The sequence below is a fragment of the Bombus pascuorum genome, chromosome 9 (assembly GCF_905332965.1).
Source record: "Bombus pascuorum chromosome 9, iyBomPasc1.1, whole genome shotgun sequence".
NCBI classification, from domain to species: domain Eukaryota; kingdom Metazoa; phylum Arthropoda; class Insecta; order Hymenoptera; family Apidae; genus Bombus; species Bombus pascuorum.
Window position 1 is genome coordinate 16,354,737 of NC_083496.1, and position 14,988 is coordinate 16,369,724.

Consider the following 14,988-nt stretch of genomic DNA (forward strand, 5'->3'; position numbering starts at 1 on the left):
TTGAACGTTCTACGTTCACACGAATATTCTCTTATCTCGTTCTTTAGCTCTTTGAAATAGTCAATAGTGCTTTATTTAACGGCGCGCTGTATCGACCGAGATCGGTTGCGAAGAGGTTGCCGATAAGAGACAAACTCTCGCGCAGCCATTTCCCGGAATTCACCCGTAAACTTTCCCACCACAAAGTGGCAACTTTTGGAATATTTGCTCGTGAACCGATAATTTCATCCTTGAATCCTGTCGCTTGTCGACCCACCCGTATCTCAGTTTTAAATCTTTTTCTCTTTCCCTCTGATGTCTGGATTGAAAGTAGAAATTCAATTTGCCTGGAAATTCTATAAAAATTTCAAGTAGACCTGCGTGCCTAACGAAATACAGAATACAGAAAACGATCAGAGGAAAGTTTGTCAGGTGCTCCTGTCTCTTTGGCAACTTGTTACTCTTCTTTCCTTCCTTGTCGAATGTTGCACCATTTTTAAATATTTACACACTCTGGAGATCGATATAATCATACTCCTGTTACACATTGTAGGGATTTTTTTTAAGTTTGATTGACTTAGAAGCCACACTCAACACCATTACATTTATTAATTGTTGAGAATCTTGGATCTTGGATGATTTAACGTTGTTGCTGATATAATATTAGGTCGTCCGAAAAGTTTCTTTCGTTTTATAAGGAAATAATGGATGCACAACATTTTTTGTTTTTGTTGAGAATCTTGGATCTTAATAGCCGAAATAATGGTATAGCAACACTAAATTTACACTTGGAATTTATATTAGAATAATTATATATTTATTTGATAAACGATTTCAAAGATATTCATCGATACTTGCACGCGTCTCAGTACTTTCTTCCATACCACACTGTTAACCGACTGAACAGTTTACATTCATTTGTTTTCGAAATGCTGCGCTCACACATACTTCCACACACTGATTTTCACATACAAGCATCACTACTACGCAGCACCTAGTCTAGCACATAAAATTATACATATCTCAATAGTCTTAATACATTAAAAGAGAGTTGCTTGTTTCTATTAAATACAATAAACGTTTTCGTTGAGGATCTTGGAGCTTAATAGCCGAAATAATGGTATAGGAACACTAAATTTATACTTAGAATTCATATTAGAATAATTATATATTTATTTGATAAGCGATTTCAAAGATATTTATCGATACTTGCACGCGTCTCAGTACTTTCTTCCATACTCGACTGTTAACCGACTGAACAGTTTACATTCATTTGTTTTCGAAATGCTGCGCTCACACATACTTCCACACACTGATTTTCACATACCAAGTATTACTACCACGCAGCACCTAGTCTAGCACATAAAATTATACGTATCTCAATAGTTTTAATACATTAAAAGAATTGATTCAACGATAGCATTACAAATGAATATCTAGGGCAATAACTTCTCGCCTATTGCGTAAAATTAATGTTTCTATTAACTACAATAAATGTTTTGTTGAGAATCTTGGATCTTAATAGCCGAAATAATGGTATAGGAACACTAAATTTACACTTGGAATTTATATTAGAATAGTTATATATTTATTTGATAAATGATTTCAAAGATATTTATCGATACAAACTTGCATTTGCATTTGCACTTTCTTCCATACTCGGCTGTTAACCGACTAAGCAGTTTACATTCGTTTGTTTTCGAAATGCTGCGCTCATACGTACTTCCACACACTGATATTCACATACAAGCATCACCGCCACACATCTAACCTAGTCTAGCACATAAAATTATACATATTTTAATATTGGTATTATAAAATTATAATTTATATAAATTTATATTAATATCAACACATTGTTGACCGGCCACGAATAAACTCGTGATGCTCTTTTTTCGCATCAACGTCGTTTTCTCAGTGCGTTGCTGGAAGTAATACAGTGCACTTGTTGGTCAGCAAACCTCAAGCTGTGTCTCTCGCTTATAAGACCCGTCAAGTTGCGTCCTTTGTTATAAAAAACTGTCAATGATGACGAAACGTAGCAACGAAGAATTTTCCAATGAATTACACGCGGGTGTTTTATCTGATTGTCCGAGTGACTGTGAATCAAGTTGCAGTGACTTGGAAAATGATACTGTATCAGAAGATAGCGAGTCTGATATTAGGCCAGCGAAATATCATTAAACCTACGTGCATATTACAATGCACTAAGCACATGAAAGGGGAAGATCGTGCAGATCAGTTTGTGGCGAACAGCAGCTTTTTACGAAAAGCTTCAAAGTGGTCGAAAAAATTAGCATTTTTTCTGATAAACTGCACCTTGTTAGATGCATATAAAACGTACCGTACCTATCTGCCAGAAAATAAAACAAGATACAAGAAGTTTCTACTGGAAGTAGCTAGAGAATGGATAATTATGGATTCCAAAGAATGCAGCGTTGCACCTGACGCTTCTCGAATTTCTAAAACAGCATCCTTATAATGATGCACCCTTCGGGCTTTCAGGACACCTGAGAAACCACATCTTAGAAAAAATAGTCACTGACAGAAAAACAAATCCGACTAGAGCGTGTAGAGAATGCCCTTGAAAAGGGAAACACAGCGAAAGTAGATATATTTGCAAAAGCTGTTGCGTACCATTACACGTAGGTGATTGCTACACTGTTTATCATAGGAAAAAGAAATATTAAAAGTTGAATAATAAATAAAATTTATTAAAGTTTATTTATATCGTTTCACTTGCACATACAATTACGAAATAATAGCCGGTGACGCACGATAAATTCTCAGTGAAATTGGCGCTCAACAACGTGTTAAAAGGTACAAATTGTGATGTTGCAAATATTATTTTTTAAAACGTATGTATGTGAGCTTTCGAGAAGCCAAAACTAACTCAATTTGTTGACAATTTCTCAGTTTCGTTACGTAAGTACACGATCAATGTTCGATACTCAATAAAAAAATTAATTGTTTCTGTATTTCATTTATTGTAAATTCGTATATTGCAAGAAAATGGCATAAATAGTAGTAAATTCTATATTAAAAAATAATGTTTGTAGTCTTACGAAGTTACGTTAATGTGGCTTCTGAGCAGCTTCTATAGACACCCTATATTTTAAAAAGTAATACTTGCAACATGGCATTTTTCTACTTTTTAATATATGCAGACGATCAGTGTGTGTTTCGAGGAACTCATACGTAGAAAGCTGAAGGGGATCGTATTCTTGAAAAATCTGGATTCCTTGTTTTCAATGCACGTCTCGCGTCGTCAGAAATTGGTCCGAGAGGACCGCAGTTTACTCCATTTGATGCGAATAGGGAGAGAGGAAGGGACGCGACAGGTTTTCTAAAAAGGTAAAACGGATATTCAAGTGAAATGCTTTATAGGCTGGTGGTCCTTAAATTTACGAAGCACCGTAGGCGAAGCTTCCAACCCAGAAAATTCAAGGAAAAATAAATTATACAAATAAAAGTTCCGAAAAAGTGAGAAAAATAAGAGAAATAAAAAATGTCATTTTTATAAAATTTCATTCAAGTTTACGGCTACATATACACGATTACAATTACACGTATCACGATGATTACAACTCATATCGGTAAAGTATTTATTGCACAAATTACAGTGAGCGTAGTAACGAGCGTGTTTACGAGGTAATTACCTGGCATTTATCGAATAATCGCGACCGAGTTATTCGTGTAATAATGCGCGTTGCACGCTTAGGATGAATGTTTGAACGTTCATGTTAAACGTGTGAAATATTCAACAGAAGGAAAAGAACGAACTTGAGCGATGGTCGTTGATGCAAGGTAAAAAGGTCTCGTTTATCGTGTAAAGCGGACGTTAAGTAGCCGCGAGTGTACTTTGTCGCTAGCCTTCAGACTGTCAAAAAAGATAGCACGTTACGCTTTACATATTATTATATTACTTTGCAGCATTTTGCTTGAAAAGAACACTTTGAAGAAATTACTGCAAAGATGTTGAAAATATTTAAGGAACTTGAAACTTTGAAATTGTTTATTAAAGCAGTCGACATTATCACGTGAATTTATAGCATATGAGACTTCCCGTACAATGGGATTGAAAAGCTTTCCTTAATCCAGCGATATCTTTCCATCTACAGGTGACGACTTTCAGCGTTGAACAACTGGGCGTTCGTCCTGCGGGAGACAAAGACCAGAAGTAAGGATGGCCTTTCACTGGGATAAGCTCTCACCGGCAGAATTTCAACAGCTTCAGGATTTAGCAGTTTGTAAGTAAAAAGTGAAACAGACGGCTGGTTGCGAGTTTAGAAAACTTTGCTACCGAAGCGACGCTGGTCAACGAAAGATCATGTCATCGGTACAATGAGTTTGCACTGATACAGATGTTTTATCTTTCAAGCGAAACGAACGAAAAATGTTACTTTGTTCGCTCATTCGTGTTGTATACTCGAAAAGAATTGTTTGTAATTAGATGGATGTGAATCTTAGGAAGATTAAGGGTGTGGTGAAAGAATGGCAATCGAGAACCCAAGTGAAGATTTCGAACATTACATGAACATTTTACGAACCTTGTAAAAAGAGGTAAGAGAACAACGAGACGATTGAAAATATTGCGATAATTCAGCTTTGAAATATAAGAAAAAGTTAAGTTCAAGTTTCTGGAAAGGGCAGTCTTCGTGCGATTTCTAAATTGATCTCATAATATTTTTCAGTAATTACATTCAACCTGCTAATAAAATTAAATGATTAAAAAGAACAGCGAAAATTATGCAACAATCTAATATCTTGCAAAATAAAAATATTTTTAAACTTAATACGTACAATGTACTTGCAAAAACGATTGGAACGCATAAACGTGTCTAATAAAGTGAATCTCGAGGATGTCAACCGAAAGTCATGAAATGTCGGGTTCATTGTTTATGGAATTATGGAAATTCACGCGACATCGGCTGGAAGGAAGCGGAATTTATTCCGGCCGCGTTGCACGACACGTTTGTCTTCAGAATTTTTAAATTTCGAAACTGCGTTTTTCTTGTGTAAGCCAAACGAAATTACCTAGTACCTTTTACGTTATTTCATTGACATCATAAACCACATTGCGTTCATTATTCACTTTAAAGAAAACTGCGCTTAATACGTTCGTCGCCACGTCGCACATATCTATGCGACGGGTATACTTCCGTGAGAGCCCCGTCACCAAAGGATGATGCCGCTCTTCTTGTTCGAGTTAATTAAATATACGATATTACATATAGGATATACAACATAGAAATATTAAAAACACATTATACCACACTTTTTATTAATTTATATTCTAGATAATATATTACATTATCCTATATCGCATGGTATTCGTTAAAACATTCCAAACACATTTGGGGTGATTTTGGGCACTTCGAACAATAGTTATAGACTCCGTCATCGCTACTCTCTTCACTTTCAAATATATTTTCACGCTGTTTACCGAACATTTTGAGGAGGAAAAAATCACCGATGTACGTCTCACAAGTATGCTTCTCGACTAAATGAAAGGTCCGAGATATCTGCCATGAGATCCCTCGGAATACTCTAGCTGGAAAGCTTGTCGCTTTCTCCATTTCAGAAATAAATAATCTTTTCATTACAATGAATCGAAGGCGATAAACGATGAATTCCTGCTTGTCGTTCTATTTACGTTCTGCGTACCGGTGGTCGCATTTGGGTCTCGCAAGAAACTTAGCCGAATCACGCTGGGCGACGAACGTGTTAAGTAGTATTTGTTTGTCTGACCATAGTTAACCAATTGTACTGTACCCGGTTACATCGAACTCAAATGTACGATTCCTTAAAAATCTAATAACCGTTTATTATTTTATTATTTTGCCAATTTAAAGTGTCATCGATGCAATGCATCATGCAAAAAAGACAGAGAATATTTCTACGTAAAGAAATAATTGTATCTGTCGAAGTAACTACTTCAAGAAGAGCTCTACATCTTTATTTATGAACATCCGTGACCTGGTGACTGTTATTACGCAGAAATATTCTAAATAAGGAGAGGTCCATATTATTGTGTCCCTGAATATACCTTATGTTTTGGGTTGCAAGGTCTAGGAACAAAGGAGCTAATAAACAGATTTCTATTCATGTTCCTCGTAGCCTCTAGCTAAAGCTATAAGGTTAACTTTTTTGGTAATGTCCTTTTGCTATAAATATGTCGGGTTACCATTGGGGTTAGCGTCGTATAATGCATCTTCACGGGAATTGGCCATCCTTGTTATATACTATAGATGATATTTTACTGGTACAAATGTAATTATTACAGAGTTTAACAAATAATAGAGGCGATTAGATAATCGAGATGTCGATGACAATGAATTTAGGTTCGATAACGAATTCACGGTCAACGGAATGACGAATGCGATTTGATACAGAATTCTGGTGTCACTCAACGTACTTATCGAACTTATCGGACTGAATCTCAGTCCAAGTGGGACTACCCTTGTATACTTCTCTGCATACCTCTCTGTATCCCTCGGGTCGATCTTTGTTTTTAAGGAGAGCTATTTAATTACTCCATACCTCTGTTAAGTACACGTCCCTCCCGTGACCGTGGCTTTCAGCGACCCGTTATGTCACTTCGAGCCTAAGCCCACTGTCATTAATCTCGGGCACCCGTACTCGGATTAAATCATCAGCAACTATTTCTTAGTTTTTATTATTTAAGTACAACTAAGTATCGGGGACCTTCCCAAACATTCCAAAAGAAAGTGCCCGTTGTCCTTCATCTCCGACAAATATATGAACATGCTCCCTATCGATTCCATTGTATTGCAACACTAAGAGAATAAGGATCTTAGTAACGTAAACCATTATGATTTATTTACAATGAATGGATTGTACAGATGTTAATTAAACATGAACTAATCACAATAAAGTACTATAATTTAGGCGACTCAATAGTTAATTTGCAACTCTCGTCACCACGGACCCAACGCTCGCACTCCCTCACTTCTCGATTCACACTCTCTGGCTTCTCCACTGATACTCACTGTTAATTCGTCTTTCTCCCTTAGCATCCCTTAGTCTTTTCTTAAGCCCACCACGCACGTGTTCCGCATCTGCTCTTGGCCAGGGTCACGTAGTTCTTTTCCATGAAACTGTTCGATTGGAGGACCGACGACACATTGATGGGCCTGTCGACACTTGGGCTTTCTCGCGACACTGTTTATGGCTCAGCCGATATCCCTTAGGCCTTTTGTCCACGATACCACAATACTTATACTTATACCTTTATTTATTTTAGTATACTTTTCTATTACAAATTCATCCACTCGTTCTTCAATCAGTCAACCTGAACAGTATCTAAAAACTTAACGGCTTGTGTAACAAGTGGAAAATTAAAAAAGAAAAATTCCAATATCCTGAACACAGATTTCCCATTTTTGAGAAGGGCAACAGCCAATTTCCCGATTTTGGTGCGGAAACGTGAATTTCCGAACGGGGCCGTTAATCATGCGAAACGTTGGTGCACGATCCATCATAGTTCTTGTCAATTGCCTCGAAAATACCGACTACCTAAAAATATCTTGCTCGTTAAGTGCATATAACATCGATGTTTGGTAGATTAGACCAATGGTCTCCTATTATTAGTCAATTTATCGGTGTTGTTTCCTCTGCAAACAACTGAATCCCAGATGTCCGATCGATTGTCTTTCCATTCTATAGCTCTCATGCTTTTTCCTTCTTCCTTGCGGCCAGACCTGGCCAATAAACCGAGCGAAAACGCGCCTTTATCCCTTGTCGTCTCTTTTTTCTCTATACCTGGCTATTCGTTCGAAAGCTCAGCCTCTACTCCACGAACCAAGTAATATTGCGTCGATATCGTTTTAATTGCCAACGCCAGAACCACCACGAATTGTTGACATTCGTCTCGGTGAAGTTTGTTCATTGGCTGGATCAAGCATCCTATCGATAAAGACCAGTTTGCGGTAAGAAGCATAGTCGAAGATATTGGTATACATATACAGTCAGGAATAAAAATAAATGGATAGGTAGTGGAAGTAGGTATTTTTATGTAACACAGTTTAATCGAGCCGCTACTAGTGATATATATTTGACTTTTATTTATTATATATCCTTATAATATATCAATTATCGAGTAAATAATTGAAATTAGTATTTACATTTGTTAAGGTTATTGGGTGTATTTGGATACAAAGAAACGCATGGGTAAATTGTAAGGTAGAAAATATATATATATTGTGAATTCATAAAAGATATAACTTAGAAAACACGAAGCTGGCACCCCGCTGGGGGTAGCCACCCACATGCTATATTTTATTTTTTTTTTTTTATTTACCAATGAGATATAACACTTTATCAAATGTCCTTCAGGACAAATTGTAAAAAAAACCAAAATAAAATAAAAAAAAAAATATATTGTGAATATTAAAGTACAAAGTGTGGAATGCAATGTGAGTTGGTCCAGATCCGCACGCTAGTGTCACACACTCAAGGAAACCATCCGCTCAGTACCCAGATAGACCGAACACCCTGCATGCCACATATATTATTAACTATTATATTATTTTATTTATTTTAACATAAACATCGTGTCTTCCACAGATTATTTATCTTAACTTTAAGATTAAATTCTAACAGAAAAACCTACTATACAGAGGATGTGTTGAAAATGTCAACGCGAGCTCATGCTCTCCATTCATATGCTAGTTACACTAAATAGTAACTAGATTGTTCCAGGTACAAGCGATAGGTTGAAAATGTTCTTTTGTTTTTATCCCTAGTCCATGTAAGAATGTGCAATAAAGGTTTTTCGGCTCAGAACGGTGTTTTTTTTTTATTTTATTTTATTTTGGTTATTTTACAATTTGTCCTTATGGACATTTGGTAAAGTGTTATATCTTGTTGGTGAAGAAAAAAAAATAAAATAAAAATAAATATAGCATGTGGGTGGCTACCCCCAGCGGGGTGCTAGCTTCGTTTTTTCTAAGTTATATCTTTTATGTAGAACGGTGTGATAGATTTATCCAAAGAATAAAATAATAGCTATTGCGATCCTACCTCTGAATACAGAAATAATAACAGGATATGCAGCGTATTTGGAAATTATTGGTGTTACGTCGGCCGATTCTCTGTCTAGATCGGGCCACATGTCGCGGGCAGGATGGCAACCAGATGTCTTCACATCCTTACCGCGTACCCTCAGTAGTCTCAAGTATCCTCCATAAATCCCAGGCATTTTCTATTTAAGGTCCTTCAGACCGACCAAATATTCTTTCACTGAATAGTTTATTGTATACTACGGGAAGATACGGGAAAGTGGGTTTCTCTCACGTTCAGTATCTTCATTAGCGACTTCCTAAGACCCTTCCTGGTCCACCAGCCGTCTATTACCCAATCAGAAGCAACGTCTATTGCTCTCACTTTCCTAGCCAAAATTGCCATCAACAAATCCGATGGTTCCGTGCGCTAGACACACCCATCCTTAGGCTTCCTCCGCCACAGCATCGTCACCGAACGGCACTGATTTTCCATCTTTCGAACGGTCAACACCTTTGACCGGGTTTCCACCTTTAGATCAGTCACCTACTTTACTAATACATACGCACCAGTGTAACTATATTTATTACAAAGTTGTTGGAATAAACTGCAACTTATAATTTGTTATATCAGTGTCATATTCAATTTAACTACCTCTATTCTCCTAACTGAAATAGGGGATGGATCATTTCGTGACGTCGATTGGGAATTTACGACTCCCGTTGACGTGCTTCCTCGCGAATGAACGAAACAATTGGTAATCTGGAATACCAAAGTTTTATTTTATTTTGGTTTTTTTTTACAATTTGTCCTGAAGGACATTTGGTAAAGTGTTATATCTTATTGGTGAAAAAAAAATAAAATAAAAATAAATATAGCATGTGGGTGGCTACCCCCAGCGGGGTGCCAGCTTCGTTTTTTTCTAAGTTGTATCTTTTATGGGAATACCAAAGTATCTAAAAAGCCAGTAACGTCATCTGATCTATAACATCAGAAATAATAAGGGCGAATGACCTGTGAATCAGTGATATTTGTAAACGAACCGTAATTTTGAAATTTTCGATTCTATTTGCATATTTCTGTTGTATTCTTGCTGAAAGAATATCAATTTGCGAATAAGAATATGTCAGAACTTTGTACTAAAGTCATTTAATCTACTCGTTTGTATATTCTATGGTTTCATGTAAATTTTGAGAATATTTCGTGGAAAGAAAATGTGACGAGGAATTTCAGATTTTTATGTAATATTGTTAATTCAGAATACAGAAGATAAACTTACCGAGAAAGATGCTATGTATCTCTTTTACAACGTGAATTACAGCGAAGGCAAGAGAGGAGAAACGCGGTTGCAGTGCTTCATGAGTGAAATGTGGCTGCATTGTATTAAATATGTTACGACTGCGGAAAATTGCACGTCTAATACAAACAAATTTTAAAACATGAGATTGATATTTATCTAAGATAATTATTCCTATGCTGTGAATTTTCTACTCGATCAGATCCTAAGAGAAAATAATTTTATTATTTACTTGTTTTTTATTTTTATATTTATAACGAAGGGAAATTGCAATACCGCTATTCCAAATTACCTGCATCGTAACAAAATCATTTTCTCTTTTTTCACATACTTTTTGTTTTCCATTATTACTGAAAGTTTGGAATATAAAACTTTATTATTTTCTTTATGACATCGCGCACTTTTTTCTTGGCATCCTCTGCTGTAATTGTTTATTCTTCCTAAACAAACTGGTATTCCAAATACGCTGCACTTGCTGTAAATATTCATAAACAAATACCTACATCATTTACAGCAGTACGATATCCACTGACATAATTGCACCTGAGTATTGCAGGATACTCTCTGTCCTTGTCGTTATCGTTATCAGTCAATAGTAGAGAAACAGGCGAAAAAATGAGGTTGTGTAGAAGAAATATCGTAAAAGATATCGCGTGAAATTAAAAAGTGATATCAGTTTCAAGACGAAGGAAAGCAGGAAAGTATCCCTTATTTATCGTTAGAGATCAGTGTCGATCAGTGCCACTGACTATACGCTGATTATACGCTATACGAACAAGCAAGTAGTTTAGCTATTTTTGAAGCTACAAGCAGCGTGTGTTTTGATCAGGAAGTTGGATCGTTTCGTTAATTCGCGACTGACAAAACGTGTACCTTTTGAAATTTCATAAGCCAAAGTTTAGTTATCGTTATCGTTAGGTATTAATTATTATTGTTGTTTAATAGGGTGGCGATTTCTTTTTTTTTTTTTTTTTATTAAATGTGTAAAATTGTAAAATTTTCGTAGGTACGAGATCGAACGTAATCTCATTGTAGATTCTAAGCAGAGAACACAATGCGCTTCAGCCATTGCATTGCTACTCTCGAAATTGTATTTTCTGTTCCGGTAAACAGGAAGCCACCGGTACTGCGTACGGCAAGTCACAGTTGCTTTTAACTTCATTGTTTCAGATTCTGCGCGAAAGCTACAGGATGTCCTCACCGAATTCTGCGGATCAAACACAACGCCCAGCGGTGCGCCAAAATATCATCCAGATGGTGTAAGTTGAGTCGAAATTATCTATTAATTATACCATTGAACCAGTCTTCTCCTTCAATTTGAAATTTACTCTCGTTCTTTAATATTTGTTATAATCTTCGTTTCTTCCTGATTTCACCAATTTGAATGGAAAATGAAATTACCATGTAGGAGAATTATTTTGAGTTAATTCACGCGAAAATGTTACTCCTACAAATAAATCCGTAACCATTCGTGTAGTTCCTTTAAAACATCAAAGTAACATCAAAGTATTCACGTTATTTATAGCAAATATGATTAATAGTCAATAAATAAAATTTAGCGAATATAATTTATTAAATATAATTATGGAACATTTCATATACACCAAACTAATACATGTGAAATATTGCGAAGGATTCATTAGCAGTGGGAAAGTGCATTTTCTTCGATGAGTGCAAGAAACTATGCATAGCATCAATATTCGCCTAAAGAATTCTATTGTGAATCACTCAAAGTCTTACAAGTATACAACAGCGTAATGTATAGGGGCATAAAGATTTCTCTATTAGAGTTTCTCTTTATCCACAACTTATAATATTACATATCACATCAATTTTTCTACCGAAGCTTTTAAAATTACGTTACCTGTAAAATATTCTTTCGATTCGCCAAAGTATCGCGGTGTCATTTGAACATGAGAATAAAATACTCGCCGGATAAAGAAGAATAGGACCAACGATGATAGAGAAAAATGAAGAAACGTTGTCGAAGACGTCAAGCGGTTCTCGTTAATCGTTGGTCAGTTTCACGCGAGCAAAATACGGACCAGCTTAATCTTTAGCTTTACTATTCTTAGTTGCGTGAATGAAATTCTCCCGGAGGATGGACGATATTCATAAAACGTGGGCGTTTTTAAAAAAGAAACAGAGAAAATAATTGGATGAATCAACGTCATCGCAATAGCACGAAAATTGAGCAGAGTGGCAAACGGTCGAGTAATACGCTGCGTGCTTGAAAGCTTTAATTCCGAGAGCACGACGTAATTTCATTACAATCTTTTTTTTTTACATTTTTTCGTACAGTCGTTGAAAGTAGTCGCGTGTCGACTAAATTTCCACCGATACACGAAATAATGCGTTCGCAATCTGCATTTTGCCTCCGCTTCGTCGACCTCGGAATTCGTGCGAAATAAAACGATCAGAATGCAGGCGGATAATAGCGTAACCAAATAATCGTTGCAATTCTCTAGTAAACGTCTCTGAATCACGTTCGAACATAATTACGCAACGATTATTTTATTTCTGATTCTTCGTATATTTGTCTGGTTATTTTCTCTTTGGATATATAGAGGACTTGTGTAGAGGATGTTTGATCGTGAGATTTATTGCTCTTTGTTGAACCGTCGAATATATTTCAAATGATAATTAAATAAATTAGTATACAGACAATATTCGCTGAGACGCTCGTGCAGTGTATAAGTCGCAAAATAAGATCGATAAATGCTCGATAGATACTCGTAGATACTGATCGATAACTGTTGGATAATTGGTTGATAACTAACTCCCTTCCTTAAAATCCAAATTCGTCTTTGTTCGACGTTGCACGTAGCGGCGATATCGTTTTGCGCGGAGTTTATTTATTCTTACATTACGTGTATCCTAACGATATTGATACTCCGAGGCAAAACAACATGATTTGAATTATCCTAACTCACGTGTCGCTACAGACATAATATATATATAAGCAAAAGATTGAGAATATATTTATATTGTTATCAATTAGAAATGTTAGCTAACAATAATAATTGCCTTTATCTTCATATGTAGAGTTTTGAGGGAAAAGTTTTCTAATCGAACAAAATTCTAAGTCGAGTTTCTTTCCAAATTCTTCAATTTCAAACTTTGGGAAGCGAGAAAAATTATTTTGCTTTGATTATTGATAACATATCTTTCGTATAATTTTGTAAAGAAATGCAAAACACACTGAAATTTGAGAGCAGTCTTAGGACAAATAACTTGAATAAGTTATACTTTAATAGTATAGTAAGTTCTGTCGATAAAATAATACCGTTTGGTTGACTAATCATCAAGAGTCAACACTCTTGTCGATAGGAAAAATAAAACGAATTTGGATCCCTGTTGGACCAAACGACGCACGTTCGAGTGTGATAGCGTCGATTTGGGGGCGAAAACGTGAACAGTGTGTACGAAAACACAAGTACATATACGTAAAGCACATCGTGCGGTATAAACTCGCAATAACTCGCACCTGTTCCCGTAGACCCAGACATATTCCCACTGTAATAGCTACAGGAATAGTTTCAGATTTTATGGGACGCGTGTTTCCTCGATGCATACTAACACGTTCTAACCCTTTGCGTGTAGTTCACATATACAGTTATATCGATTGCATATGTGTCGTTGTATTAAAAGCGGTTGTACTCTATGAAATGTGGCATCAAGTCACAGCAAGACCGGTGACTTTACCTTTTATGGCCACGAGATTTTCCATCAAAGGTAACGATTATACCTTATCCGCCAGCTTTATATGTTGCTTCGTTTTAGACGCGTATAGCTTAGCACATGTCAGTGAATAATATGCAATATACTGTACCATATCTGGGAATAAATTTCATACATTTTACTATATTAGCTGTATGGTGGCTATATGTAGATAAATCATCATTGTTTAGGAAATTCATTGTTAGTTCAACTTAGATCAAAAGAGTGACTATTCGTTTATTCGAAGATCTAAATTTTGTAATCCTTTATATTCTGAGAATTCTTTAAACACTCGATCGATACAACAATGAGTGCGAATTTCGAAATCTAAAATGAACGAATGTGCAATTTTCGAAATCCAGTATTGTTACGTCGGCCGACTCTCTACCTAGACCAGGCCACATATCGCGGGCAGACTGGCAATCAGATGTCCGCACATCCTCACGGCGTACCCTCAATAGCCTTAAGGATCCATCATAACTCTTAGCGAATTCTAGCTAAGGTCCTTCAGACCGAACAAACGTCTCTTTAGTAATTCATTTTTTAACAGTTTATCGTTTACTACGGGAAGATTGGGGAAAGTTAGTTTTCTCACGTATGATGCTTCCCACTCGCCACCTTCTTTCAGGGACAGTTAGCCTCTTCCTCACCCAGCAACCTCGAAAATTAACCAATTACCAACGAAGCCTATTTCCCTCACTCTCATAGCGAAACCTTGTCTTTAACGAATCAGCTCGTCTCGTGTCCTTGGATCCACCCATCGCAAGTTTTCCTCCGCAGCATCATTTTCATAGAGAGTCAGTTGCTCTTCCGTTTTCGACCTTTTACCGTTCCAACTTGCGTTATTCCACTCGAACTTAGAAATTACAATTACTCTCCATCAACTCATATTTAGTTTGTACATCAGCTGTTATAATAAACTGGAACTAATAACTTGTTATATCAGTGTCATAATCAGTTTAATTACC

At 36.3% G+C, this 14,988-nt stretch overlaps 1 protein-coding gene across 1 annotated transcript in view; it reads left to right on the forward strand.

Annotated features, from left to right (window-relative positions):
• The window catches only part of LOC132911039 (diacylglycerol kinase 1), a 151,045-nt gene that overhangs the window by 72,804 nt on the left and 63,253 nt on the right, over window positions 1-14,988 (forward strand). The window contains exons 2-3 of the mRNA XM_060967368.1: window positions 4,101-4,229; window positions 11,471-11,559. Of these exons, the coding sequence (XP_060823351.1) occupies window positions 4,166-4,229; window positions 11,471-11,559 (153 nt within the window). The 5' untranslated portion in view covers window positions 4,101-4,165. The remainder of the gene's footprint in view (window positions 1-4,100; window positions 4,230-11,470; window positions 11,560-14,988) is intronic.